General features: G+C 42.1%; 1 protein-coding gene and 2 long non-coding RNA genes across 4 annotated transcripts; 2 read left to right on the top strand and 1 right to left on the bottom strand.

The window, feature by feature from the left end:
* The first annotated feature begins 41 nt into the window (after positions 1 to 41).
* On the top strand, positions 42 to 17,434 carry LOC139800006 (uncharacterized). Of its 2 annotated transcripts, none has more exons than XR_011727544.1 (5): positions 42 to 56; positions 513 to 604; positions 1,084 to 8,527; positions 16,084 to 16,193; positions 17,395 to 17,434. It is a non-coding gene; the product is annotated as an uncharacterized lncRNA (long non-coding RNA). The 2 variants fall into 2 exon arrangements; XR_011727543.1 differs by having other exon boundaries at positions 16,084 to 16,181; positions 17,395 to 17,409.
* Positions 1,875 to 22,102, bottom strand: NCEH1 (neutral cholesterol ester hydrolase 1). Its single transcript, XM_071752658.1, has 5 exons — positions 21,656 to 22,102; positions 12,238 to 12,466; positions 10,397 to 10,466; positions 7,872 to 8,043; positions 1,875 to 6,680 (listed from the first exon to the last, which is right to left on the bottom strand). Exons 1-5 carry the CDS (start codon positions 21,791 to 21,793, stop codon positions 6,063 to 6,065), a joined length of 1,227 nt encoding a protein of 408 aa, XP_071608759.1. The 5' UTR covers positions 21,794 to 22,102; the 3' UTR covers positions 1,875 to 6,062.
* Positions 22,103 to 24,155: 2,053 nt separating this feature from the next.
* LOC139800004 (uncharacterized) lies at positions 24,156 to 25,273 on the top strand. Its single transcript, XR_011727542.1, has 2 exons — positions 24,156 to 24,554; positions 25,000 to 25,273. It is a non-coding gene; the product is annotated as an uncharacterized lncRNA (long non-coding RNA).
* The last annotated feature ends 410 nt before the right edge of the window (positions 25,274 to 25,683 follow it).

Genomic DNA, 25,683 nt, shown 5'->3' with positions numbered 1-25,683 from the left:
GAGCAGGTGATGCAGCTAATGCAGCATGTGGTCAGATGGTGAAAAAAACCCCAAAGGTAATTCTTCTGATTGCTAAAATAACCCAAAGCTTGACTGCTGGTAATGCCAAGTAACCCACGGGCTCCTCAGCAGAGCATCAGAGCTGCTTTAGAGTGAGGCTTTGGGAAAGGCTCCCTCCTCCTCCCAGGGTCAGGAGCCAGGTGTAAAAGTCATCTTTTTCTTACAACAAGTTGCCTTATGCACCATTAAAAGGGCAGAAATGCTATGGCCCAGGGGCAGAAACACCTCACTTCTCCATTTATTACCCTTGAGGGTAGAAATGCAACCATTTCCAGGGGCACTCACAGCTCCCATAGATTTTTTGGGAGGTGCTCCTATGCCTCCCCACATCCCTGATGGGGAAAGCCACATGAGATGAATGTGAGGGCTGTGGTCAGAGCCTTGCAAGAGGCAGAATGTTCCCAGGTGCCCTACAGAACCCAACAACCCCACACCCCCCAACCCTTTTGCAGGACCTGACCATATAGCAGTGAGGTCACCTGGAAAAAAATCCTGGTGGAGTGCCAAGAGCTGAAAGTGATTCATGCTGAGGAATGGTTCTGAGGTATGGGGAGTTTGTTTTGTTTCAGTTTTTTTAAAAAAAAACCCGAGTGCTGTCCCATTAGTGTGAGGTTTGTGCCGTGTCCATGCACGAACTCCCAAGTCAGGGGCTGGGTTGCCACAGATGTTTTGGTGCAGTAACTGCTTTCGGTTTTGAAGTTTTTTTTTAAAAACCTGCCAGGCCTTTTCGGGCGAATCTTTGTTTTAAATGCTCCCTCTGCCGGCTATGGTCTGAATTTATTTGAATTAAAATGCTCAAGACTAAAATTTGATTGTAATCAACTTGCTAGGTTAACAGCCAAAATTCCATTTATTCCCCCATCATTCTTGGAACCTCCCATCTGGATGGCACTGACCTGATACTGGCACAGCATTTGGGGGAGAAGTAGTCTTCTGAAACACCCATTATTATTGCTGTTTATAATCCCTTAATATAAAATATACCCCCTCCTTTACAAAACTCTGCCTCTCCTATATCCCTAGATTGTCTTACGATGGGGAGTGCTGTGATTTATAGACATTCTGCTTCAAGGAGGATAAGTCCTGCACAGATTTTTTCATTAAATCTAGGAAAACATGACTGGAAAAAATGTTCAATGGGGCCCAGCCTGGTTTTAATGCATTCTGTTTAATGCAAGCGGGAGTATAACGCCTGCAGGCTTAAAAATCGGGTTTTAACATCTTTTGAAGGTTTTTTTCCCTAGTGCTTTTTGCAGCAGGAGTGAAGTTTTATATTCTGTGAAAATCACAGGACCCTGCTGGGCAAAATGGTCAGGCCCCACATGAGGATATTTCAACAGTAATGCTGCTATGGCCATTGATAAATGAGGGAGTAGGAGGAGAAAATGGGTAACAGGTCAGAAAGAAAGAATGTGAAAGGCAGGCAAACAGGAATGAAAACATCACTAGGGACTTTTGCTGGCTAAAGCAGATTTCAAATATACAGATTATCTATAAACATATAAAAATGTGCTCATAAATTAGAGTAGAGAACAAGAGCTCCACTATCTATCTTGAGAGAGAGGACCAGAGTAGTGCAGGTATCATCCCCTATTTGGTGCCAGCAAATGTGGTCACCATTAATCATTTGGCAGAAATGAAGTAAGGAGGTCACCCTCAGACACCCAGGCAAGGTATCCTGCCTTGAAAACAACCCCCTTGGCCTTGGTTCAGCATTTCTGCAGGAACTCTTTTGTTTCACTGACCTCTGCTGAGTGGAAACTCCCATTGGAAATGTACATCTGGGGGAAAAAAAAAAGCCACATGATCACAGGTATATTTCACTTTATTTATTTGTTCTTCATTTCAATAGCACATTTCAATGACAGTTGCTAATTTGATCTTACAAGATCTTTGCACTGGGAAAGAAGCAAAAAATGGTCATGCATAAGATATTGAATGCATTCACATCAAGTATGTTGTACTTCAGGGTTCTGAACATCGTAAACAAGAGAACATTAAACCAGCTGGTTTTGTTTTATTTTTTTTAACAAGTGTTGTTAAATACCATAGCAGCTTAAAAGGTTTGAAATGGGTTGATCTATTTCTAATATTTTTATTTGAAAACGATTCTAATAAAGTTTAGTAAGAGATTAAAAAAGATACCCACAATGCACCTAATTAAAAAAATAGAGGCCCAAACACTACAAAAGAATTTTTAAAGATAAAGCATTTGCTTTCATTTGTAGGAAATAAACCCACAATGGCCACAGTGCCCTAGGGGTGTGATTTTGGAATTACTTGGATGAAGGTTAAAAAATGGAACTGATTTGTAATTTTTATGCATCATGAAACACCTTGAAATTGGCCTGGGTTTCCAGAAATGCTGAACACCCATCCTTCAAGAGGTTCCAATTCCAGGCAAACAAAACCTCCATTTATTCCTGCAAATATTGGCCAAAATACTGGGGATAACATAGTTCACAAAAGAGGGAGACAAAGGTCTGTAGGTTCTGTTATAGTTTTTGTTTATAAAGAGTACATTTGAATGCTTTGGTGGAGGAGGGCTTTTTTGCAATGGATACATTTGTAATTGTAGGAGGGAGGGAAAATAAAAAGCTGACTTCACAAAGTAGCTAATTGTACTCCCTGATTTAATGACATGTAGACAAATTTACCGAGTATCATCTTTTAGTGTACTTGTGAAATAGTTACAAACACTTGATCTGATCCTAGGGTATGCAAAGTGCCCTAAGTAGCTTTGTGAAATAACCAAGGGATGAAGGCACTGGGTATGCCTGAGGAAACACTTTAGGAGACCGGGTTCTACACACCTGCACAAATCAAGGTGTTGTAACATCCCTTTATCTTAACCTCTTGCTGGCAGGCACCAGCTTTCTGGAAGCAGGAGTGCCAGGTCCCAGCTGAGTTCCTGCAGGGTTTCCAGGAGCTTGCAGCAGCTCAGCTGGGAACAACCCCAAACTTTCAACTCCAGGCACAGGGACTGCATGCAAAGGGCAACAAAGCAAAGTAGGATGAAAAGCTGAGTTTGGGCTAACACTAACTTCAAGGTTGCCACTGGATTTTAACCAAGTGTCTTGAGTGGCTGTATGCCCTACTTTAAGTAGTAGATACTCCTTCTATATGTTATAGGATGCATCACATGTATTTGCAGCTATCACCCAGCTGCACGATGAGAGCAGTCAGTATGACAGAACCAGTTAATACTCTGACACCTCATCCAAGTCGTGCTGGGATCTTGGATGTTGCACCAGGCTGGTGATAACTTAGTAAACACGTTCAGTCCAGTTATATACTTACTTCCATTTCTTGTGCCAAGACTTTAATGTGCTTCAGTGCAAGAAGGAAATTTACAACCAACTTCATGAATATATATTCCAGCTCTCCATTTCATTAAAAAAAAAAAACAAAACAAAACAAAAACCAACCAAAACAGCAGCAATTATATTATAGCTTCATAGCAGATATTTATAAACTCAGCTATAAACAAATGCTGATCTAAAGCTCTGCAGACAGCTCTTGGGCAGATGTAATTATTACAGGAATTTATAAGAATATTAAACATTTTTTTTTCCAGTATGACAGTTAGTACTATCTTTTAATGACTGCAGGAGGATATAAATTACACCTTTTCTGACTTGGGTTGAAAGCCAAGAAGAAGCCTGTTGTTACAACTCAGTTTAATGATATTTTTCTCAGTCTTTAAGTCATATTTTAAAGTCAGGTAAATGGAGCTGTCTCCATACAGAAGAAAGGACTTTGGATCAGATTAGTAATTTGTCTTTTGAATTTGGTTGCTATCTGTTTTAAGTGTAAATTGTTATCTACTGAAGTTGTGATTATGGAGAAAGGGAGGAAAGAAGGTTGAAATCCAGAAAAAAAAGTTTGAATTCTTTCGCAGTGCTAATTGGATCTCTTAACCAAAATTTCTTGACTTAAGATTGTCACTTGGCTGCTCTAATTCCACTGAATCTTTGTAATGATCTAAATGGAAGATGACTCTAAGCCACTATTGAAAAAGCTTTGGCTTGTGACCTCAGTATGAACCTGTGCCCAGAAATGGGTTCCAGCCTGCATGCCTGACCTACGTGGAGCCTTCTCTCATGAACAGATTTTCCCATTACCATTTTACCAACCTGATGTTTCTTGGGAGAAATCATTCAGCAAAGCCCATCTCCTATTTAAATACCAATGAAAGTGGATGGTCTGTATATATTTTAAATGACAGAAAGTAGTTTGATCCACTGGTACCATTTTGTTGATTTTTAAAGAACTTTTCAGAATCCTGCCATAAGAAATGCTCCAGGGGAACTGCCCTTGTCATGATCTCCCAGTGACCTCACCTTATGGTACTTTGACAGGAGGCAGGACAGAGGTGAGCTCACTGCATCCTCACAGCACTGCCCAGCCTGCTCTGAGACAGATGTTAGAGAAGGATGGAAAAAAGCAACAGGAGGTATTCAGTGCCTACCAGTCACTGTCACATCCCTGTGCTTCACCAACACCTCTGAGTTCAGCTTCACAGCTCCTCTGGGAGGTAGGCAATTACTACACCCTCTCTAGCAGAAGGAAAAAAAAAGAAAAAGTAGCATAAGGAGATTAAGTTCCTCTAGGGTCCCACAGGAGGTCTGTGATAAAGCTGAGGATGAATTTAATCCACTAGTTTAGTCACAGGGCACTTGTTCTTTCCACTTTGCCTAGAAACACTGGGCTTTTGACACAACCTTGATTTCTGCAAGCCGTAAGCACTCTGGACAATATAAACTGTCCCAAGTGGTTTTCCCTTCCCTGTCCTGCTTGTCTGGATTTACAGACTGGCTTAAACTGTAAAGATTTGTTCCACAATAACGAGATCATCTTACCTAGCATTTTGGGTCAGTCTACAAGACAGACAAAGCTTAGCTGCAAAGCTCAGATTTAAATCTTCTGTATAGATTAGAGCTCCCTTCTGTTTGCTTTGCTTGCTCCCCTCCTTCCAGGAAGCACGAAACCAAGTAAACACTACAAGCACAAAAGAAAAGTCAATGAACAACAAAAAATTCTACTCTTAATTACAAAAATTAGTGCAAAACACACAGCAGATTATTTTTTAGTAAGCTCAGTGTTTTCTGTACGGAGTTCATACAACTCAGGCTTTAAATACAGATGAAGCCACATCCTTTAGCCAAGTAAGCAGACAGCTTTGGAGCTCACTTATATAAGCAACCTGGATTCTGCTGCTACACAGAATATTTTTATCCCACATATTTGTATGTATGCTATAATATTCTTTATTGAAAATAGATTTAGTCCTGTGCTTCTATACAATATAAATAAAAGGCCATAGAGACCAAATTCCAAAGCTGAGTACATGTTTGGCTAAGAGACTTGCCTAGCATCATCCTAAGTGTCTGGAAGAGGTTTTTTTTTTTTTATTTAAAAAAAATAAATTAAAGGAGCCAATTATCTATGTGCCTAAAGCCAACACCTAAATCCATGCATGACATTCAAATAGATGGCTTTGCTGTCAAAGGGGAGTGCTTCCACTTTCTTTGACATCAGATGCTCAACACTGTTATAAAACTAGCTCCCATTTTTACATATTCAGATGTACATGTGGGTGGCTTGGCTTTATCTCACATCATTTGAAAATTGAGGCCTTTTTGCCTAGTTAAGAGTCGAAACTTGGAACTTGCAGCCAGTTATGAATGCTACAGGAATGCTCATCTCCCTGCTCAATATTGGCAACAGTCACCTGAAATAAGCTGAAAAAACATCAAAATTGGATTTCTAAAAGGACTTCGCTGGGCAAGGCCACATCAAAATTTGAAGAAGCCTTTCTCAAAACACTTTGCTGGGTGATGCCAATCGAGCTAGTGAATGCTGTAGTTAGTGGTGTGTACCCCCAACAGCTGCAGCAGAATGGATCAAGTCAGATTTTGGGAAAAGTGCACTTTATCATTCTTTGCAAGAAGAGACACCGGAGCCGGGCGCCTTGCGTCTTTTGGAGGGGGGCTCTCTCTTCAGAGGTTTTCATCCAGCCACCTTATATAGCTGTTTCGGGTCTGAACGCCTGCTGAGAAATCAGTAGGCCAAATGGTGAAGATCATACAGCCATGAAAGCAGTCATCAAAGTGATCCAGAGTCACCTCCACCCCGGCCTTCTCCAGGCGTTTGGCGTACATCACGCCGTCGTCTCGCAGGACGTCGTTCTCGCAGGTGAGGATGTAGGACTTGGGCTGCAGCTGCAAGGTTTCAGTGTCTGCAAGGAGGGGGACTGCTCGTACATCAAGCAGTGCTGGGATCTCCTGGATGATTTCAGCCTTGCCTGTGGTCTGTATGACGGGCTTGTAGTTTTTTTTGAAGGATGAAGGCAGCAGAGTGGTCCAGTTGAGACGTCCCCGGAAAGCCACGGCTTGGCTGACGTCGAGGGCGGTGTGGTTGTTGATGAGCAGGGAGTGAGCTAAATCATAATTCCCATTTAAATAATCTATCCAGTAGTTGATCATGACGTAACGAGGAAGAACAGGCATGTTCATGTTCTGCTGGTAAGAGGGTGTATTGAAGTCAAATGCCTGAAGGACTGGATAAATTAAGGCCTGCAGTTTGGGTCTGACGGTCAGATTCTCATCTTTGCTAAGCTGTGGGGAGAGGAGAGAATTGGGATGATAAAATTAATAATTGGCACTATAAAAAAAATAAACATTGCAGCATCAGCCTTTAACTTCATATAAGCATCCATTCGCTTGACAATTTTTAGGCTAAATTCTGCCTAAATAAATCCTTATGCATATAATGTTGCTCTTTTGTCTGAACTCTTAGCAGCCAAATCTTTTTTCTTCTCATGCAAGGATGGCCACTAGGGCAGACCCAGTATCCTGTCTCCAACAGAAATCAGTGGCAGAAGTTTACTGAAGGGTGTAAAAAGACAAAAAGTGTACAGTGGCTTTTCCCTAATGCAGTTCCTGGTTTAACAGTCTGAACCTGAAGAACTTCCTGAATCAAGAGTTCTTGATTTTAACAGTTTTTAATGGAATTTTTAATGGAATGCTGCTTTCAAAACATGGTACTATTGTGTTTATCAGTCCTCAATACTGAAAGTCTTAGTGTGATTGTCCCTTCTTTAATTTTTTCACCCTGATTCAATGCTGCAAGTTTGTCCTGGTTATTAGTTGCCTGGACATGGTTATCTGCATTCTTATCACAAGTGGTTATGGCAATACAAAAAAGCCAAAATAGTAATATTAGTAATAGTAATAATAGTAATAAAAATAATAACAATAATAATATTTCACTCAACCATCAAAAACATTACTACTTGCCTCAGGCTGTCTTTAAAATCTCTACTAGGTTAAATTTAGGTTATACTTACACTGCAGATACACAAAAGACATTTCCTTAAAATTGTGAAATGCTACAGAAAGACAACTTAACAGAAGAATCAAGCTTCATTTATTGTACTTTTTGTTATTTGCATTTGAAGGAAAAAAACCACATTTTTTCAGAGACAAACATCTAAAAACAGGAAGCTAATTTGGTAACTCATGCATGTACAAAGTTATCTACTTAGACAAATAAAGGATTCACCAGCAAAAGATGTAAAAAAAGACATTTAGCTACTTGCTCTTAAAATCTGGCCCATAAGAACTCCTAACTACTGCAAGCTCTGTGATTCATATTGCAATTGACTCATTTTTCTTCTGTAATGTGACTGGATACTGACTTTTCACCATTCTGTCTTTAGGCTTGGCACATCACCTGGTGATGACACAGCCCAAAGAATCTGTCAACCTCCATGCACCACTGAACACCAAGAAGACACTGGATGTTACCTGCTGACACACAGCAGCTGCCAAATTTCCTCCTGCACTATCTCCAGAAATTGCAATTCTGTTTGGGTCGACTGAATACTCAGCTAAGACATCAGGCTGCAAAAAATGCTTAGTAGCACGAAGAGCATCATGGAACTGCTCAGGGAACCACACTTCTGGTACCAGCCTGTATCTACAAAGAAAAGAGATGAAAGAAAATTACTCCTGCTCTTAACCTCTCTTTCAAGGTTAATAAGTGATATCAGGAATTCTGCAAGGAAGAATTTCATGAGGATAAATATTATGGTAAAACTTTGCAGTGGGTAATACTTATGTAAGACTTAAACTTATAATTAATGATCTAATGCTGAACGATTAATACCAACCTACTAGGTATGAATAACACCAAGACAGCATAAAATTGCACAGCCCTTTGCTAGGATTTCCAAATGGAGGATTTCATCAAACGTAATGATAATTAATGAACGTTTAAAACACCCTTTGCAAGGGAATCATTAAAACCAGCCTGGTTTGGATTCAGATCTCCACCAGTATGAGGGAGAAGACATCCAACAGATTCTGCTGAGGCAAACATATGAGCACTTTTGAGTCCTGAATTTTCACTTCTGCTCAGGAGAGAATGAACCCTGTGCCATGAAATGAACAACAGCCAAGAGGTAAACTAATACAAATTTGTTTTGATGCCACAGATTCTGTAAATTCCTCTCCTTCACAGAGCAGTGGAGCAGGGATACACCCATCATGCAGGTGGAAAGCCTGAAGTGCAGAGAAAAAACAGTCTGCCCAGGAACCATCAGCAGCTGAGTCCCACTCACAAGTTTTTCTCAGTTTCTAAATTCCAGTGCAGGAGAAATCTGTTCATATTTACTGAATCTCTTGTAATCTAGGAGTTGATACTAGGCCTTATGGTACACAGCATGCCTTCTGTTTGTAGCTTTTCTATCAACAGATTTTACATCTTTTCAGCAGAGACAAGCAAATTAAGCAAAACACAATCCAGTTTTCTGATTCAAAACATTTCCTTCAGAATCTAAGCTAAAAAAAGAGAAAAGTTTCTGATGCAGAATAAATTTTAAACTTAGGTTACATGATAAAGGTTTCAAAACTCCAAATCTGACCTGCTTTCAGAGAGCAAGCCATAGATTGCATCACCTGCCAAGGAATATGAGAGAGTCCTTTGGGAACTCCTTGCAAAACTGGGTAACAGACTGTGCATATATCATGAAAGTGAGACATGCAATTAAACCAATGAGAAATCTAATTAGTCTTCACTAATTGAGTACAAATGCCTCGACTGAAAGATATAATGGCTAAGGAGAAGAGATAAAGCAATAACTCAGAGAAACAGGCAGAATTATACTGCCATAAATCAGAATGGAATAAGCAACTTTTTAATACTGTGATCTCTGCTCATGTGGAATAACCAAATGCTGCTTTTATGTTTCTCATTATTTCTACTAACAAAGAAAAAAGAAGAAGAAGAAGAAAAAAAGTGACCCTTCAAAGTGTGCTGCCAGTACTGAATGAGTAACAGTAATGAAATTGCAATTAGATGCCAGGGCTTGGTATGCAATCAACTGCAGGTGGAGAACTGGAGTGGTTACATGGAGTGTTTGGGTGTGCAAAGGAAAATATTGGAGTTGACAATAAGGATGGGAAACGTACCAATCAAGTTCGAGTCATCCAGGTAATGTAGTTAGCTAGTTGAGAGGTTTGTTTACCTTGGAAATGTTCAGTGAGTTAGAAAAGCAGCCCTGCTTCTCTGTTGTCTGGCACCCCAGCAGTCCCTCTGCTCTTGAGTAGAGTACAAGGCTTAAAAGAGATGACTGGAACGGTGGGAGAGTGAGAGTGCAGCAGGAAACTGCCAGGTACCACCCTATATTCTGGTTAATGAGCAGGGATAAAATGATTTGGTAGTTTTTATGTTGCAGAACCTTACAAACTGTGGTTTACAGACAGACTTCAGGGGGTTTAATAAATATATTTTAATATTATATATATAAATGTATGTTGCAGCACTGAGGGTGGCCATTGAGGATGGGAAATGTCCCTCTTGCTACACAGGAGGTGTAGAGATGTGGTTCAACCTTCCTACAAGTATAAAATGTGTCCAAATATGACTGATGGTTTTGTTTGGTTGTTTTAAAAGTTCACGAGTACTTGCAGAATCATAACTTGGCACTTGAGTGATCTCAGGTTTTACCTGCACTCCTTACATGTAAATACAACTGGAAGATGCACTAAGATTTAAATTTTAGTATTTGTCCAACTCAGTCAAGAGCTACTCTCTTTCCCCACATTTCTGCCTATTTATCTGCCTCTATAATTATTAGGAACCCAAATAAATGTTTTATACAATGCCAATTTCTTGTAGGTTTAAAAGGGTAAAAATATCAGACCAGTAAGAGAATTATTGTCCAAGTTAAAGCCTCACACACAAGGCAGTGACAAGGGAAAAGCTAAAAAAAAAACTGTTACGTATTTCTAACACCTTAAAACTACGTGATCAGTTTTAGATTACTCACTCAACTGAGATGACAACAGCATTGAGAGATTCTGCCATGATTCTGCAGAGATTGTTATACAGGCTGGTTCCTGGAACAAGAGGACATGGTGTTACAGACATAAGAGTCCATTTAAGTCAAAGAGTCACAAAGCCATATTTAAGCCTTCTGGGAAAGTAGAGAGACATCACACAAATACAGGCAAAGTAAATGACATCAGCTTGCAATAGACTAAGTGCCAAATACATACTGGAGCAGAAGGAACATAATTCATGCCTGGAGAAGTTCTGCAGTCTAATGCTTTCTTTCTCATCTGTTTCTTGGTGATTTGGGGTATGTCATTTCATCCACCTATCACAAGTCTTTTGGTTGGGCAAAATTTAAGGTACCCAGTGGCCTGGGGGCATTAGCATCCAGAGACAATTCTCACTGTATGACTCAGTGCTTGCTGTTAATTTTATTATAACCTCCATTGCTTTGATTCAAATGAGCTGCCCTATTAATGTCAATTGAGCTACTCATTTAAGGCAGGATTAATCACAGCTATCCTATTTAGCAGTGGACTGAGTATTGCTTTAATTTTCTTCCTTTCCAGTTACTCAATTGTTGGTTCCTGGTACTGTAAAATCTACTAAAACACTAAGTGTTTTCTAAATTATCCAGTCTTAAAATTTAATATTTAGTTGCAACATCTGTGCTATTAATTTCTGCATCTTGGGCTTGAAGGTAACATCTGACATAACTGAGTTACAGTCATCCAAACAGAGCACAGTAATTTAATATAAATTTTTTGCACAAGAGTCATATGCAAACTGTTACAGAACAAATGAGGTGGGAAGGAGGCTAACAAACATCCCTTAGGGAGGCCTAAGGAAAACCTCCTCAAAGCACAATTCCACAATTTTAAAAGAGCAAAAGGTTTAAAACCAGCGTAGGACAAAGAGACAAGGATTTCCAATACAATTTTTGTTTTGGAAAACCCCATTAATGTTCTTTTTCTATAGATGAAGCCATGGAAGGTATCAGGGCTGCACAGACTTCAAGATGTCACTGGACCAATGGGGAAGGAAAAGGAGGAAAGATTCCTATCAGATCTGGATCTCAGACCAGCTATGAGAAGAACTACAGGGGACTTTTTCCTCCTAAGGCTTTTCTCCTCCTGTACAATGTGTCAGGATCAACTTACCATTGTCTTACAGCTCTCTGCCTTACTTTCTCTGGGCATGTTTGAGGTTTTCAAGTTAGCTGGAGTAGAAAACATTAATTTTCAAGGTAATTTCTGCTGGTGGTGTCCTAAGGGAGCAAGTCAGACCATGGCATGGGAACCCACCTCTACCCATCTCCTTTATCTTGCTGTCTGTTTTCTGTGATCAGCAGCATGTTTTCCAAGTATGTGCATTTAAACAGCAATTGCTGATACATGCAGTGTTGTTCAGCCCACTCTTCTACTAATTATTGCATGAAAATTATGTCAAAACTCTTACATGTGGTCACTGGATCCTGCTCACCAAGGACAGATGTTTGCACATGAGCACAGAAAATGGGGGACTGGCCCAAACAGCCCATCCAGAGTTCCAGGAATTTAAACGATAAGATATTGTTTAATATATCTCAGGATGTAAAAAAATTCACCTCTTTGTCCTTTTGCAGCTCCCGTGCAGATAAGATATGCATTTTTCCTCTGTGTTCATGATATTTTTTTTCCTCCTCTGACCTTAGAGCTGATCTACCAGAGACAGACACTACTGAATTCAGGTGCATCTTAACAAAACTGTCCTCCCTGGCAGGAAAAGCAGTTTTTAGCCTTTCCTGCTAGGAAAAACCCAGACCAGAATCCTCCTTAGTTCCTGGCAGACACATACTTGCACTTGCCAAGGCCCAGCCACCTCCATGGATGTAAACAACGCTGCGTTTCAGCTTTTCCTCTTGCTTTGCAGGAGGTTCAAACACCCGGACTTCTACACCATCAAAAACAGCATCTGTGATTTTAATGTCTTCAGAGGAGACAGACTTCAGCTTGTCAAAGGTGCAAATGATGTAATTCAGAACTATCAAGTGATGGCTGAGTCGCAGGTAGTGAATCAGATGACACTAGAAAAAAAAAAAGAATAAAAAAGATTAGATTTCTGTTATGTCACATCATTTGATACTGCATTGTTCTTTAATGCAACTGTCTTCAAAGGACAGGTACTATGAAAAAAAGAAGGTGCATTCTTAGGAGATTCACTGGAAAAATGGTGATTAACAAAGCCTTTACAGCCACGTTCAAACAAAACCCTGTCCATAGAAGGTTCTCTGGTGTCAAAATATATCGACTCATGAGCACTATGGTGATCAAGACAGCTGTAAAGGAGCACTCAGATCCCTGCCTCTGAAAGATTCCTGGAAAAGCAGAGGAACTTCACCAGCAATCTCCACTATGAGACTTGAGAAACTTCTCAGACCAGTGCCAGCAGAGGGCAATACCACACAGGCAAAATTTCTGTAGTAATATCAAAAACCCAAAGTCTTTCTCTTGTTCTACCCCAAAGCATCAGTCTTTCCACTTCCAAATTAAGAAAGTTCTCAAGGACTGCAAACAGGAATGTTCTCAAAGGAATATACTGCTTGTTTATTGGCTTGCTCTGTATTTACCTGCTGAACTGGGAAGGATCTGAAATGCTACCCAAGAACCATGACAGGTTAGTGATTTTTTTTTTTTCCCCAACCCAAAGACTTAAGTGTGTTTCTTTTTTTATGGCGGTGTTTAAAACACTAGGAAAATGAAAATCTGATCTTTCTGTCCCCCTGGGGTAGAAGGAGAGAGATTTAATGGCCCCTGGCTATTCATGATTTTTATTTTTTCGTGTTTGTTTATTAACCTTTGCCCTGAATAGATAAAAACCTGTTTGTCTCAGCAAACAGCACCAGGATCCAAGGCACTGCACCAGACCTTCTCTCCAGGTAGGACCTGCAGGTTGTCATGCACACTTGTCCCCATTCCCTAAGTGGTGGAAAAGCAGTGGCAAAGGGTGAGCCAAAGGACTGTAGGGATTCTGGATGAGATCCAGGCTGGCCATAAGGGTCTTTCCACTTTTGTGAAGTTTATCCTAGTGATAAAAGCTAGAAATAGTATAATCAGCTAAGCCCTTTGTACAACATTTTCAGGCAAGGCAATGAAGTTGGGAGGTAAAATTAATTTATACCTGATGTTCACCTCTAGGACCACTGCTACCATAAGGAAAACTGCCAGCTGTCACATTTTACATATAGGTAACAGATTCTTGGAATAAAAGGCATTGGAAGGCATGGGGCTTGTCTCCACATGGCCACTTTGCTGATTTAGTTCTGCCAGTAATGCAAATGCAGTGCAAACCTCCCAGGATGACCTAAAAGATGCTGACAGCTGAGAAGAGTGTGGTCACCCAGGTCCCTAGACAAAAGGGGAGAGGAAGCCAAGTCTCGTTCCTTGTGACAGACATGAATTTGCAAAGAAGAGTTTCACCTTCCCTTTCTGGTTTATGTTATCTCTTCACAAGGACACCTGGTTCATTGTCTTGCCTTGGGTTTCTTTACCAGATTTCTGCAGCATGGTTTTCACAGCCACTTGCAGTGCCAGGTTTCAGTTTCCCTGCTCAGGGCAAGGAAAGGGCTAAAGAGAGGCAAACACACACCTCCAGAAGACAAGAAAATTTGGAAGCATTCAGCAGCACCCATGCCAAAGAAACTCTGTCTCCTTAGCCCCATGTAACTTTTTAATCATTACTTTGAATGTAAAAAATAGGAAATTCTGGCTTTCAGTCAGATGCTGTATAGAAAAGGCCCTGCACAACTTTTACTGCAGATTGCTGCAGGAACAGGGAAGATTTGATTTTTTTCCCCCCCAAAACCTATGCCAAATACAATGGGCTGCTATGTGAACGGGGAGAGGAATCCACTTCCCAACAAGAATTTACAAAAATTACTGTCTTTTCTTGCTTTAGCTTGTGGTAATGTCACCCTGCTGAGAGAGTTTGGTAGGAATCCAAATTACAAAACGTTCACTGCTTTTTGGATGGAATATAATTTCTTTTTACTGCAAGGCCTTTCTCTGGGAGAAGAAACACAAAATATCTGCCCAGCGGGAAGAAATGCTGAATTCAGGAGGCTGTTTATATCTCTGAATTTCAGACCATGCTTTTTTCCCACTGTTACTTACAAATTCCCATAGGAAAATTCACTTTGAAATCTAAAAAGCAATAGATCTATTAATAATTTCATGGAAAATTGCTGGGCTGCCACTGATGTAACCACCCAAAGATCTCATCTTCCCTCTTCCCCACGGAGGCTCCTGGGGTAGGTAACCACTGGGAATCAACTTTAGAAATACTGCCAGAGAAAACAATGATTTTGCAAATTTTTTCAGCCTGACTGTGCTGCAGTAGATGTCCCATTTTAGTTTTCTCCCATTTCAGTCCACGCTCTTTGCAGACAGATTGCCACATGTTCCCTGGAACCAGAAATGTTTTTTTTTTTTCAAGGCTAGTTAATGTTGTTTACTAAGATGTGGTTTGCCCTGTTCTTTAACTGCAGAGCACTGTGCCCATCTGCAGGTTATCACATGCTTTCATGCCTTTTTTTTTTTTTTTTCCCCCTGTAATAAGCCACTCTTTCCAAGAATCCAAAAACCTGGAAGAGATGATTTGTACATCAGGGCCAGAGCAACAGTCCTATTTTTTTTTTTTGTTTGGATTAAGCAAGTTTTTTGCCAAGCACTTATCAGACAGATTCTTTGAAAGTACTTCTATCTAATCAGCTTGTCTGGCTGTCATTTGTAAGGCAACAGGATTGCACTTTTTGCTGGCAAAGAATTAGTCCTGTCCAAAGTTCTTACAAATATTTTTTCCCCCACTGTAAATAAATATTTTAAATAAATACATAATATTTTATCACTCTATAATATACCTGCTGGCAGAAAATATGTTTAATGGTTGGTGAGTCTCACTGAGGACCACACTGGCACCCAAAGGGATCCTGCTGACTCTGCTTCCCTGGCACCTTTCTTGTCCTGGCACTAAGGAACACGGAGGCTCAGAACATGACCAGCTCAATATGAATCCAACAAAACCAGAGAAACAACACTAAACTTCAGCCAGGTCACAATCTGACAACCCTAGGCAGGAAACAGGGAGTGGGAGAAAAGATGGGACCAGCCCTTTTGGCAGGAGTCCACAGTTGTATTGCTTTAAATCCATTATAAAACTGGATCCAGTCATCTCATGTGAGCAGTAATTGGTTTGCTGGGATTTGGGATTTTTACCATCCTTTCCTGTGACAACATGTAGGGCTGCTTCAGGGCTAGCAAACGTTATACTTAAATATATTTGGGAATTCCATGTGTGTCTATGTGCACGACACAGAGAGGAGAGAAACTGAGATGTTCTCTGGTGAAAAAGGGGAGAAGGAAGACAGTGCTATAATAATAAAAGCTATTGAAAATAAGCAAAAGGACAAGGGGACAATTAAAAGACTACAGGGGAAAAAAAAAAAAAAAAAAAAAAAAAAGAAAAAGAAAAAGAAACTCAGAGGAAAGAGGAGAACAAAGATGAAAGCCTTGTGGATAATTAGCTCAGACTTGCTGTGCCAGCCACAGGCATGGGCACAACTCTCAGCCTGGGTCACAGCCCCAGTTTTCCCACATAACTGGTTTTATTCATCTGTCTGAATAAAGACTTTTGTTTTCTGAACAGGTAGCTCTGGGGAAACGTGGCTGGTGATTCCTGAGAGGTTCCAAGCAAGCTCAGCTGCTGGGGAGTGAGGCAGAGCTGGATGAGCAGGAGGACCCCAGGTGAGGGAGCAGGTAAAAGTCTGGATTTTGCTGGTGTTTGAGCCAAAGCAACAAATAACCACTGTGGACATATGGCAGTAGCCTTGCAGACAGTCTCTTGATGCTTTCTGGTTGCAACTTTTCATTTTGGGGTCTTGGCTCCCTGTGACCCATGGCTGCCTCAGCAGCACTGTGATTTATACCCAAAGGGTAAAACTCCCTGGTTCTCCGACAAGTCAGGCAAAGCACTGCAGCCACAGGACATCCCCAGAACAAGGCTTTTCAGGTAGGGGCAACTCAGGGAGTCTCTAGAGACTGAACTGCTCAAGACTACCACTTTCCTCCTGGTAAATTCTTTCGTGAGGGTACCAGATATTCAAAGACATCATTCATGTAGGAGAAAATTTACAATAAAAGAAGAAAGGAGTGGGGGCTGTGATAGAACTCAGAATGAACAACATACTACTTTAAATACTAATATTGGTCTCTAAATTATGAGGGTGCTTCTACTGGCTCCTCAGCTGGTAATTTCATGAAAAATCCCAAATGCTCACTGCTGTTATGCTTAGCTCCCTCACAGACCTCTACTCAACGTGTGTTTTACATTCCAAAAAAATTTCCAGAAACTCCTTCTGTTGCTTCTATCTACAAACCTCTGTGAGTACTCAGCACACTGGGACTCTTTGTCCTCATCTAACTTTCAGAGCTGACACTCTCTGGCTTCATATCTCTGCCCTTTAGCCACGAAATTATTGCACCAGGTCCCATGCACAACAGCAGCAGGGTTCTAAAGCCAAGCTGAAGGCATCAGCTGCTTCTCCTACTGCCCTCACAGCTGGTCAGACCCAGGGTCCTGCACTGACCTTTCCAGCCTTGGCAGGATCAGCAATTAAGCAAACAGCTAAGGCTCTTTTTTTTTTTTTTGTGCAATGCTACTCAGGACTAAGCCAAATCCCACTCAGGACTCAAACAAGTAATGATGCTGGAACTGGGGGACTGAACTGTCTAAGACTAAACTTCCTACCTTAAAAGATGCAGCCACTATTGTAAATCCCTTGGCAGAATACATGTCTGGAACATGAAGAGTTCAAAATGGCAACTACAAAATCTGTAGTCAATAATAGAGATTAGAGGAAAATAAACAGGATTGTTTCCCCATTTAGGTGTGTTTTGTGTGTATTTCAGGCTGTTTATCCTGTTTAAAGGTGAATGTCTATTTTCTTTTATTTTAAAGAACCATTTCTTAACGCAGGTGCATTATTGCCCAATAAAGAGTAAGTATTTTTAACCCTGTTATATAAAGACAGCCCTCAAAGTCAAGTGCTCTTAGTGTTAGGAATTTCCTTTAGAACTGAAAAGCAACCAAGAAGGCTTTTACAGTTTCTTCATTAGAAACAGAAACTAGATTACATTTTAATCTATGTTTTTGTGCATGTACCTACTCACCCATGATAAATTACTTTCCTATTAGATAGAGACAAAAGTTATGTTACTATAATTAGGACTTCCAGTGTGGTTTCAGGTTCAGACCTACCTCCCACTAACCAGCAACTTGGTTTAGTGTAAACCATTCCAAGACCCTGTTTTTGCATGCAAAAACATCAACAACTGACTTAGCTGGCTACAACTATGATTTACACCTATCCAGGAATTACTCTGGAATGGTAAAGAGATATTTAAATGTTAGAAAGAACTAATTGCTGTTCTCTCTAATCCTGAATGTTGATGTCCCATGCCCTAGATATTATTCTGAAAGCAAGCACCAGAGGAGCTTGAAGTGTCCTCATCACTTGGCTGATGAGGACAAGTATCAGGGTAGTTTTTCTCCCCCATACAGCTGTCTACCTCCTTCCATATATGTCTGCATCTATCTGATGGCATTTCTGCCAACCCATCTGTCCTTCCAAACCTCTTCTAACAGCTGCCCCAGTTTAAAAAATCCTCCCTTCCTTGCCATGCACAAGAAAAGCAAGCATCTTGGCAGCACTGTTCAGAAACAACTTATTCCAGAGGGCTTAATAAATAAACATAGGCTGTTCCCTTTACTCAAATAAGGGAGCATGGTTAAAGGAAGAAGTGAAAAATGCCTCTATCAATCCTTCTGTTAACAGCAGAATTATGAAACCTTCCTTTAGAAACTTCTTGACAGACACAAAGTAAAACAATAACTATGGTTTCATTTAGGGCTCCATCCTATAATTAACTTTATGTGGTTGCCCAAATTCCAGTGAAGCCAAGTTCTGATTCACCTGTATACATATTTATGTACACAGTTTTTCATTTCTGGCCTAAAATCATGTTACATCACAGTTTTCTGCAAAAATGTTACCATATCCAACCCTGAGCCAGCTGAGAAGGGCAAACTGGTGTCATACTCATTTAAGCTCTTTCACATCAATTCATTATTATTATTAAAGTTTAAATTTCTATTTTCATTCCAGGGCATTACAGGACATTAAATAGGATGCAGGAACAAGACTCTGAAAATCCAGCTCCACCACTGGAAATTTTGCTCAGGTAAGACACTCTGTCTCTTCCTATCTGTTCCCCCCAGTTTAAAATTAGGGTAAAAGTATCAGTCCCCTTCTGTAGTATGTTTTGAAACCTACTTACAGACACTGCCCAGTAAGCATTATGCATTTTTTTCACCATGTGATTATACTTGAATACTTGTCCAAGTGTCTCATGCTGAGCCAAGACACAGAGTCAGTCACAAGCTTGGGAAAAAAAAAAAAAAAATTGTAGCTGACTGGAACAAAACTCTACACGGAAATGCAAAACCTTATCATCAGTACACTGAAAGGCAGTGACAGCCACCTTATTTTTTATTGCTAGGCATTACTAATGCATTGAGAAAACAAACATTATCCCTAAGAGGATATCATTATGCTTAATTGTCAGTGTCTTCACAAATCTATTTCAAAATAAGCAAAAGAAGATCAATTGCATTTGAAGCACATCTGTTTCATGCTCCTAGTAAAAAAAAAAAAACAAAAAAAGGATTACAATACATTTTAGAGATTTTAAAACCAGAAACGTACTTGTGTCTGCTATCAAACCTACAACGAAGAAATAAATAGCAAGCAGAAGTGGGTGAAAGTTCAGTGGTCACATTGAGAGAAATGTTAAACCATTTGGTCTTGTGATAGCCAGCAGAGGAAGAAAGGAGAATCTAAGCTCTGCAAAAAGACATACACTTTATTTCAGATACACACACAAGCTAACAAAGTAAATTCTCAAACCTAACTTTTACAATCCTAGCTTCAGTTCACACAGTTCCTTCTCATGGCATTCATTTATTCCTGACTTTGTGTTGTGTCTCAGTGTTGGAAAGACTTCTGAAAGCTCTCAGGAAACAAGTGCCCCAAGGCTTACCTGTTGTGTGATTCAGAGCACCTCTAATGCTTCATTTCTTTTATGGTGCTACATAGAACTCACTTGTTTGTTCCTTTGGCTTGTAAGCTACCTGACAAGAACTGTTACTTGTTTAGTCATTTTTCTCACTGTAGGAGTTGGCATTTCCAAGGCCAGAGATGTAAACAACTATGAAATTAACCACTTCTCCCTACTGACACTACAGAGGCAGAGACATCATCCCTGCATGCAAGTTTGCACCAGCTGCCACCCCAACAGGCTCTGTCCTGCCAGCTCCTCTTGGGATTATGACCTCCAGAATCCCACAAAGGAGACATCCCTCCAGCTTCCAATTTACAGGCACCAGAATTCATCTGCCTATGCTAAATGTGCCACTTAAAATGAGTATGTACATAAACCAGCAGCAATATACATACATATATATATATAGTGACAGTCATAGGACTGTCTAAACATAGGTCTCCTTCAGCTAGAGGTTATGGCCTTGACTCAGGTGCTCCTGGCTGAACTGTTAGGATGTGTTTTACAGGCAGCATACAAGGGGGAACATCCTGGCCCTTCTGTCTATACCATCCATTAATCTGGTCAAGCTGAACATTTGCTGTTCGGTTCCTTCCATTCACAAGGTAGAGCAAGTGAGTATCAAGTCACAGATTTTATTAAAGATTAAGCTATTGTAGGCCCTGGCTGCTTAATTTCCATGGCAGACATGTAGGAGGGTATGCAAACAAACAGGTTGTGTCCTGTACAAGCAAACAGGTTCTATCATTTCACCCTAGAGATATGTTTTGATTCAGTCATGGACCATGAAGAGATGCCCCAGTGGCTCAGATGACTGACTGATCTACTCCAAGACTCTTGTCTCCAACAGTGGCAGCCAAAGAAACTATTTAGGCACAATATACAAGTCTGGACACTGTATGATTCACTCCCCTCGTGCTTATCAGTATCTGCAATTATTGTTTTAGGAACACAGAAAGTATATTCCCATCTAGTCCTTTTGGTATTCATTTATGGGCTCTCTATTCATTAGTTCATTTCATCCCTTTCTGAATATGCTGATGCTCTCGAAGTACAAGTTTCTGTACATTTCAAAATCAACTTAGTGAAGTGAAATGCTGCTTGGATGTTAAAAAAAAAACAAAACAACAAAACTGAATACCTTATACCTAATAACTTACATCAGGCCTGACCATAACTGAGCAGTTCTTGTAAAAGATCAGATCATCCCAAAAGAAAAGGAAGCTCACAGCTCTAGCCATTATCAGAAAGTTTGTGATCTCATCTTTTTCATGTCAGCATAAAAACGTTTGGAGAAAATGAGTTTGACATCATGAAGTGTCACAACTGTCATGTAATGTCTTGTGAGAAAAACAAGCAGAGAGTTTTGGTTAATAACATGATGCCAAATCAAAGCAGTTTTATATTTGAACGAGCTTCCCTATGCGTACTTAACGCATCACAGTAAAACCCATTATTTTTTATTTTTTGTTCTGACCAAAAGCCTTCAAGTTGGAAACCAGATCTGCACCGTGAAACCCAGAAGACCGAATACCAGCTTCACCAGAAGCTTCATTTCCTCATGAGAACGAAACCACACAAGCAGCCCGGGGCAACCCTGTCCGGAGTTTCCTGCTGCTTCCTCCACCTCGGCAGGCAGAGCCTCACATCCGAACCTGATGCCATTTTCTCCCCCTGGATGAGATAACGACCCCGGGCCGGCTCAGCCCGTCCCCCTCCCGCTGCCGGCGGGGATGGCAGCGATGCCTCCGGATCTCCCCTCGCCTCTCAACTCCGAACGCGGTGCCGGCAGCGCGGCGGCTGTGGGGGTGCGCCGGGTGTTTAAAGGTGTTAAACCCCCCGGGTTTAAAGGGACCGGGAGGGCTGTGGGGGGGCTGGCGTGGCCTCCTCCCGAAACCGCGGAGGGCAACGCTCCGGCTGCGCGGATGCCCGACCGCGCTTCCCCGGGGAGGGCACCGACACCCCCGGGGAGGGCGCGACCGCCGCTTCCAGCCGCCTCCGGCACCGGAGAGCGAACCGAACCCGGGGATAAGGGGAGCGGGTGTGTGTGTGTCTGTGTCCGCTTCTCCAGAGCCGGGGGGAGGGAGCAGCCGCCTTACCGTCTGCTGCACTGCTCGGAAGGTGGCATCCAGCAGCATCAGCTTCCAGGGATCCGACACGGTGCCGGGCAGCGGCAGGTACACGTAGTAAGCGGAGAGGGCGGCCAGCGCCATCAGCACCACCCAAGCGGCCCGCATCGCCACCGCCGCCACCCCTGCGGTCAGCGGGGCCGCCTCGCCGCGGCTCCCCGCCGGCACCGCACCGCCCCGGGGCCGGCCTCCCCCAGAGGAAGTCCCGGCGCTTCCGTCCCTTCTCCTCCCGCTGCTGCTCCCGCTGCTGCTGCTCCCCCGGCCCCGCCGGCTCTGCGCCAGCACCGGCCTGGCCTGCGCCTCGCCTCCGCGCCCGCCCAGCGCCGCCCCGCCCGTCCCCCCCCCCAGGGCCGGCCGCTCCGGGGAGCTCGCCGCGCCTTTGGGCGGAGGACACTTGGGTTCTGCCGCCCCTCCAGGGAAGTGCGGTCCCGGGTTGCGGTCCGCAGGGTTGCCGGGGGTCTTTCGGGGCTTCGCCAGCCTGGCCTCGCCCCGCCGGCTCCACACGAGGCCGCCTCGCCCACCGCCCTGGGCTGCCGGAGCTCCTCCAGCGTGCGCTGGGTCACCAAAGGCCATCAAAGTCACCCAAAGCTGCAGTTCTGCTTCCAGGTCCCCACCCTGGGCTGGAAAAGCATCCGTGTAGATTCCGTGAGGCCAGACCAGGCAGCAGCGAACCCAACTCAAACCCCGATCCACCGGTTCTGTTTTCCGTGGCAGTGGCAGAGAATTTCATAGAATCACAGAATTGGCTGGGTTGGAAGGGACGTCAGAGATCCTCAAGTCCAACCCTTGATCCACTATCACTGCAGTTACTAGACCCTGGCACTGAGTGCCACATCCAGTCTCTTTTTAAGTATCTCCAGGGACAGAGAATCCACTACTTCCCAGGCAGCCCATTCCAATGCTTGATCACCCTCTCAGTAAAGAAATTCTTTCTAATATCCAACCTAAACCTCCCCTGGCACAACTTGAGACCGTGCCCTCTTGTCTTGCTGAGAGTTGCCTGGGAAAAGAGCCCAACCCCCCCCTGGCTCCAACCTCCTTTCAGGGAGTTGTAGAGAGTGATGAGGTCTCCCCTGAGCCTCCTCTTCTCCAGCCTGAACACCCCCAGCTCCCTCAGCCTCACCTCATAGGATCTGCGCTCCAGTCCCTTCACCAGCCCAGTTGCCTCCTTTGGACCTGCTCCAGGACCCCAATCTCCTTCCTGAACTGAGGGGCCCAGAACTGGACACAGGACTCGAGGTGTGGCCTCACCAGCACTGAGTACAGGGGCAGAATCCCTTCCCTGGACCTGCTGGCCACGCTGTTCCTGATCCAGGCCAGGATGCCATTGGCCTTCTTGGCCACCTGGGCACACTGCTGGCTCATGTTCAGCTTCCTGGCAATCCAGACTCCCAGATTTGCCCACTGGCGGCTCTTTTCCAACAGAGAATGGCAACACCAGGGCCAGAGTTTGCTTTTCTCCACTCAGCCCAGAGGCAGTGAAGGAGAGAGGACGGCTGTTAATTTTGGTTTAATGCAAGAGATGTTTCTTGGACCTGAGAACATTTTCCAAACAGGTCTTTTTCATCCCCATAAGCACTTTCTTGTCAGATGAAAACTCATCCTTGCAACACACAGGAAATGCAAATACTACAGAGTTCAGCCTTGACACAAGTGACAACTTAATACTTAGTCACAGAGATATCTTCAGCAAATTGTTTATTTAAATAGCCAGTTTCACATGCATTATGAATCTAATATAGAAAAAACAGAATGAGCACTAATTAAAACAGTAACATCCTTTTAAATGAATTAATCCTACTCAAAACTCACAGAAAGTATATAAGGAGAGCCCTGGAAAGGACCAGTTCCTTTAAAAACGGACATGAAAAGGTAATAAAGAAAAAGACATTTCTAAGAAGCAAAAGGTCAGCTTTTAAGACAGCTTTACTGGAACTAGAGTAAAACCTCACAGATTCTAAAGGCTGTAGAAGCCAGTTTCTGGAATTTGTGAGGAAATAATTCTCTCAAGCATCTTTAACCTTTTTTTCCTAACAGCAGATGGGGTTTGTAATTTTCACAGTCAGTTTTGAGTAGAGGAGGGATGTGTAAGGGCTGTTAAGGAAACAAGCTTTGTCAAGAGAGCAGCACAAGGTGAGATTGCTGAAGTCTCAAGCTTTTTACAGTGAGTCATCCCTTTGTGTATTATTTTGGGCTCACACCTTCTCTTTTACCCTGTGCCCTGCTCCCTGCCTCCTTTGCTGTGCAATGCTCCTGTCCTCTTGCTCTGCCAAGCATCTGCCCCTAAAATCCACCCCCAGGATCCTGTTGTGTGTGTAGCTGCCCCCCCCAAAATCACTGTTCCCAAACCTCCACCAAAAGTTGGTCTGGTCCCACTCTTCTCTCATTTCCTTATCTCTTTGAAGAATATTTAAAAAGGCTGGATTGGGATTTTTTTTTCCAGGTTTCTCATGCTCCCACTGGCCCCACATACATCTGGTGCTTTATCTTCCTCAAGCTTTAAAGCTGCTTCTCTGGCTAAACTCAAGCAGTAGCTCTTTGAGAAACCTATTTTTTTCCAGGTGCTTATGAAGAAATCAGCTGGTTGGGAAAAAAAAAATACTGCATTCTGAGATAGTCCTTTCTTTAAAAGAATAAAACAGGTAAACTGCTTGCAATATATCTAGGGGACAGGCATTTTACCTATGTAAACTCACCCCCTGAAGCCAAGAAACACTTGCTGGACAAGCAACTTCCAGAGACAGTGCAGGGCACCAAGGTTTCCTTCAGGACACTCCTGGTCCCATCAGCAATTCTGATGTGGCCCCACTGTTCTTTCCCACAAGGTACCAGATCTCTGCTCCCATGAAGCTGATGTGCTGGGATTCATGTAAGGATTTAAGCTCCTGGAACTTTCTCCCTATGGGTGTTTTAACAAGAGGAACGGATTTAACTATTAAATAATGTTAGTGATGCTACATTTTACACATGACAAATAGGTGTTTCTATTTCAGGGCCTTTTATAAGAAAAGCACTTAGATTTTTAAATGTCAGACATACAGAGAACAGTAATTATTTTTACCATCAATCCTGATCTAAACTTAAGTGAGAATAAGTGCACTTCATTTCAAAAAACAATCTGAGCCATTTTTCTTCAGTGATGACTACCAAAAATTTGTCTGTCAGTCCCAGGAAACAGACAGTTCATCAGAACACCCTAGGCTGCTTTATGAGAGTCAAATTATGGATATATTTAAAACATTTTATGCAGCTTTTTTTTGAGGATCGAGAGGTTAAGTGGATATTAATGTACAATCACCAATATCTTTTTCCAGAAACTATACCACAGTGCAGAACTTTTTCCAGAGAACAAGGAGAAACCTGGTCTGTGGTTCAGGGTATGAGGAAGATTGAGGATGTGTCTGCAGTTCTTTTAAGAGTGCAAAGAAAAAAAAAAAAAACAGGGTGAAAGGCCAGTCCTGGAATTGCAAAATGATGGTCCAAATGGGGACTTCAGTGTGACAAAAGGACCTCAGGTTAAGCTGTATTTTGACTGCAAGTCATTGTTGCAATTACCCTGTATGAAATAAATTGCAGGAATGTGTAATAGCCGGCTGACTCAGGTGTCAAAATTTAAATTACCTCCTTGGTTTCCAGCCTGTTATTGTGAAATCTTTTCCTCCAAAACCCAGTCCCAATTTACATGTGCATCACCATGTGCTTATTCACATGAGCAACACCTGTTATCTGCTTTTTCCTATTCTGTTTCGATTCAAAATCATTAAAAAAAATCAATGGACCCTTCCTGGCATTAACAGCTTCTGGATGAGTCGTGAAAATGTCTGAACTAATAAAACCGTGTAATATGAAAAAATAAAAATATGAATAACATCTAAGAACTCCACTTGGCATATAGAAAATTCTAGAAATAGTAATAAAAAAGTCATTCTTTTTAGGAGCCAGTGAGACACTGCATCGGGTTTCAGAGACGCTGAGTCCCTATTAAAGAATTCCTTTCC

The sequence above is a fragment of the Heliangelus exortis genome, chromosome 9 (assembly GCF_036169615.1).
Source record: "Heliangelus exortis chromosome 9, bHelExo1.hap1, whole genome shotgun sequence".
NCBI classification, from domain to species: Eukaryota; Metazoa; Chordata; class Aves; order Apodiformes; family Trochilidae; genus Heliangelus; species Heliangelus exortis.
The sequence above is the reverse complement of the archived record's forward strand: the minus strand, read 5'-3'. Positions and strand labels throughout refer to the sequence as shown.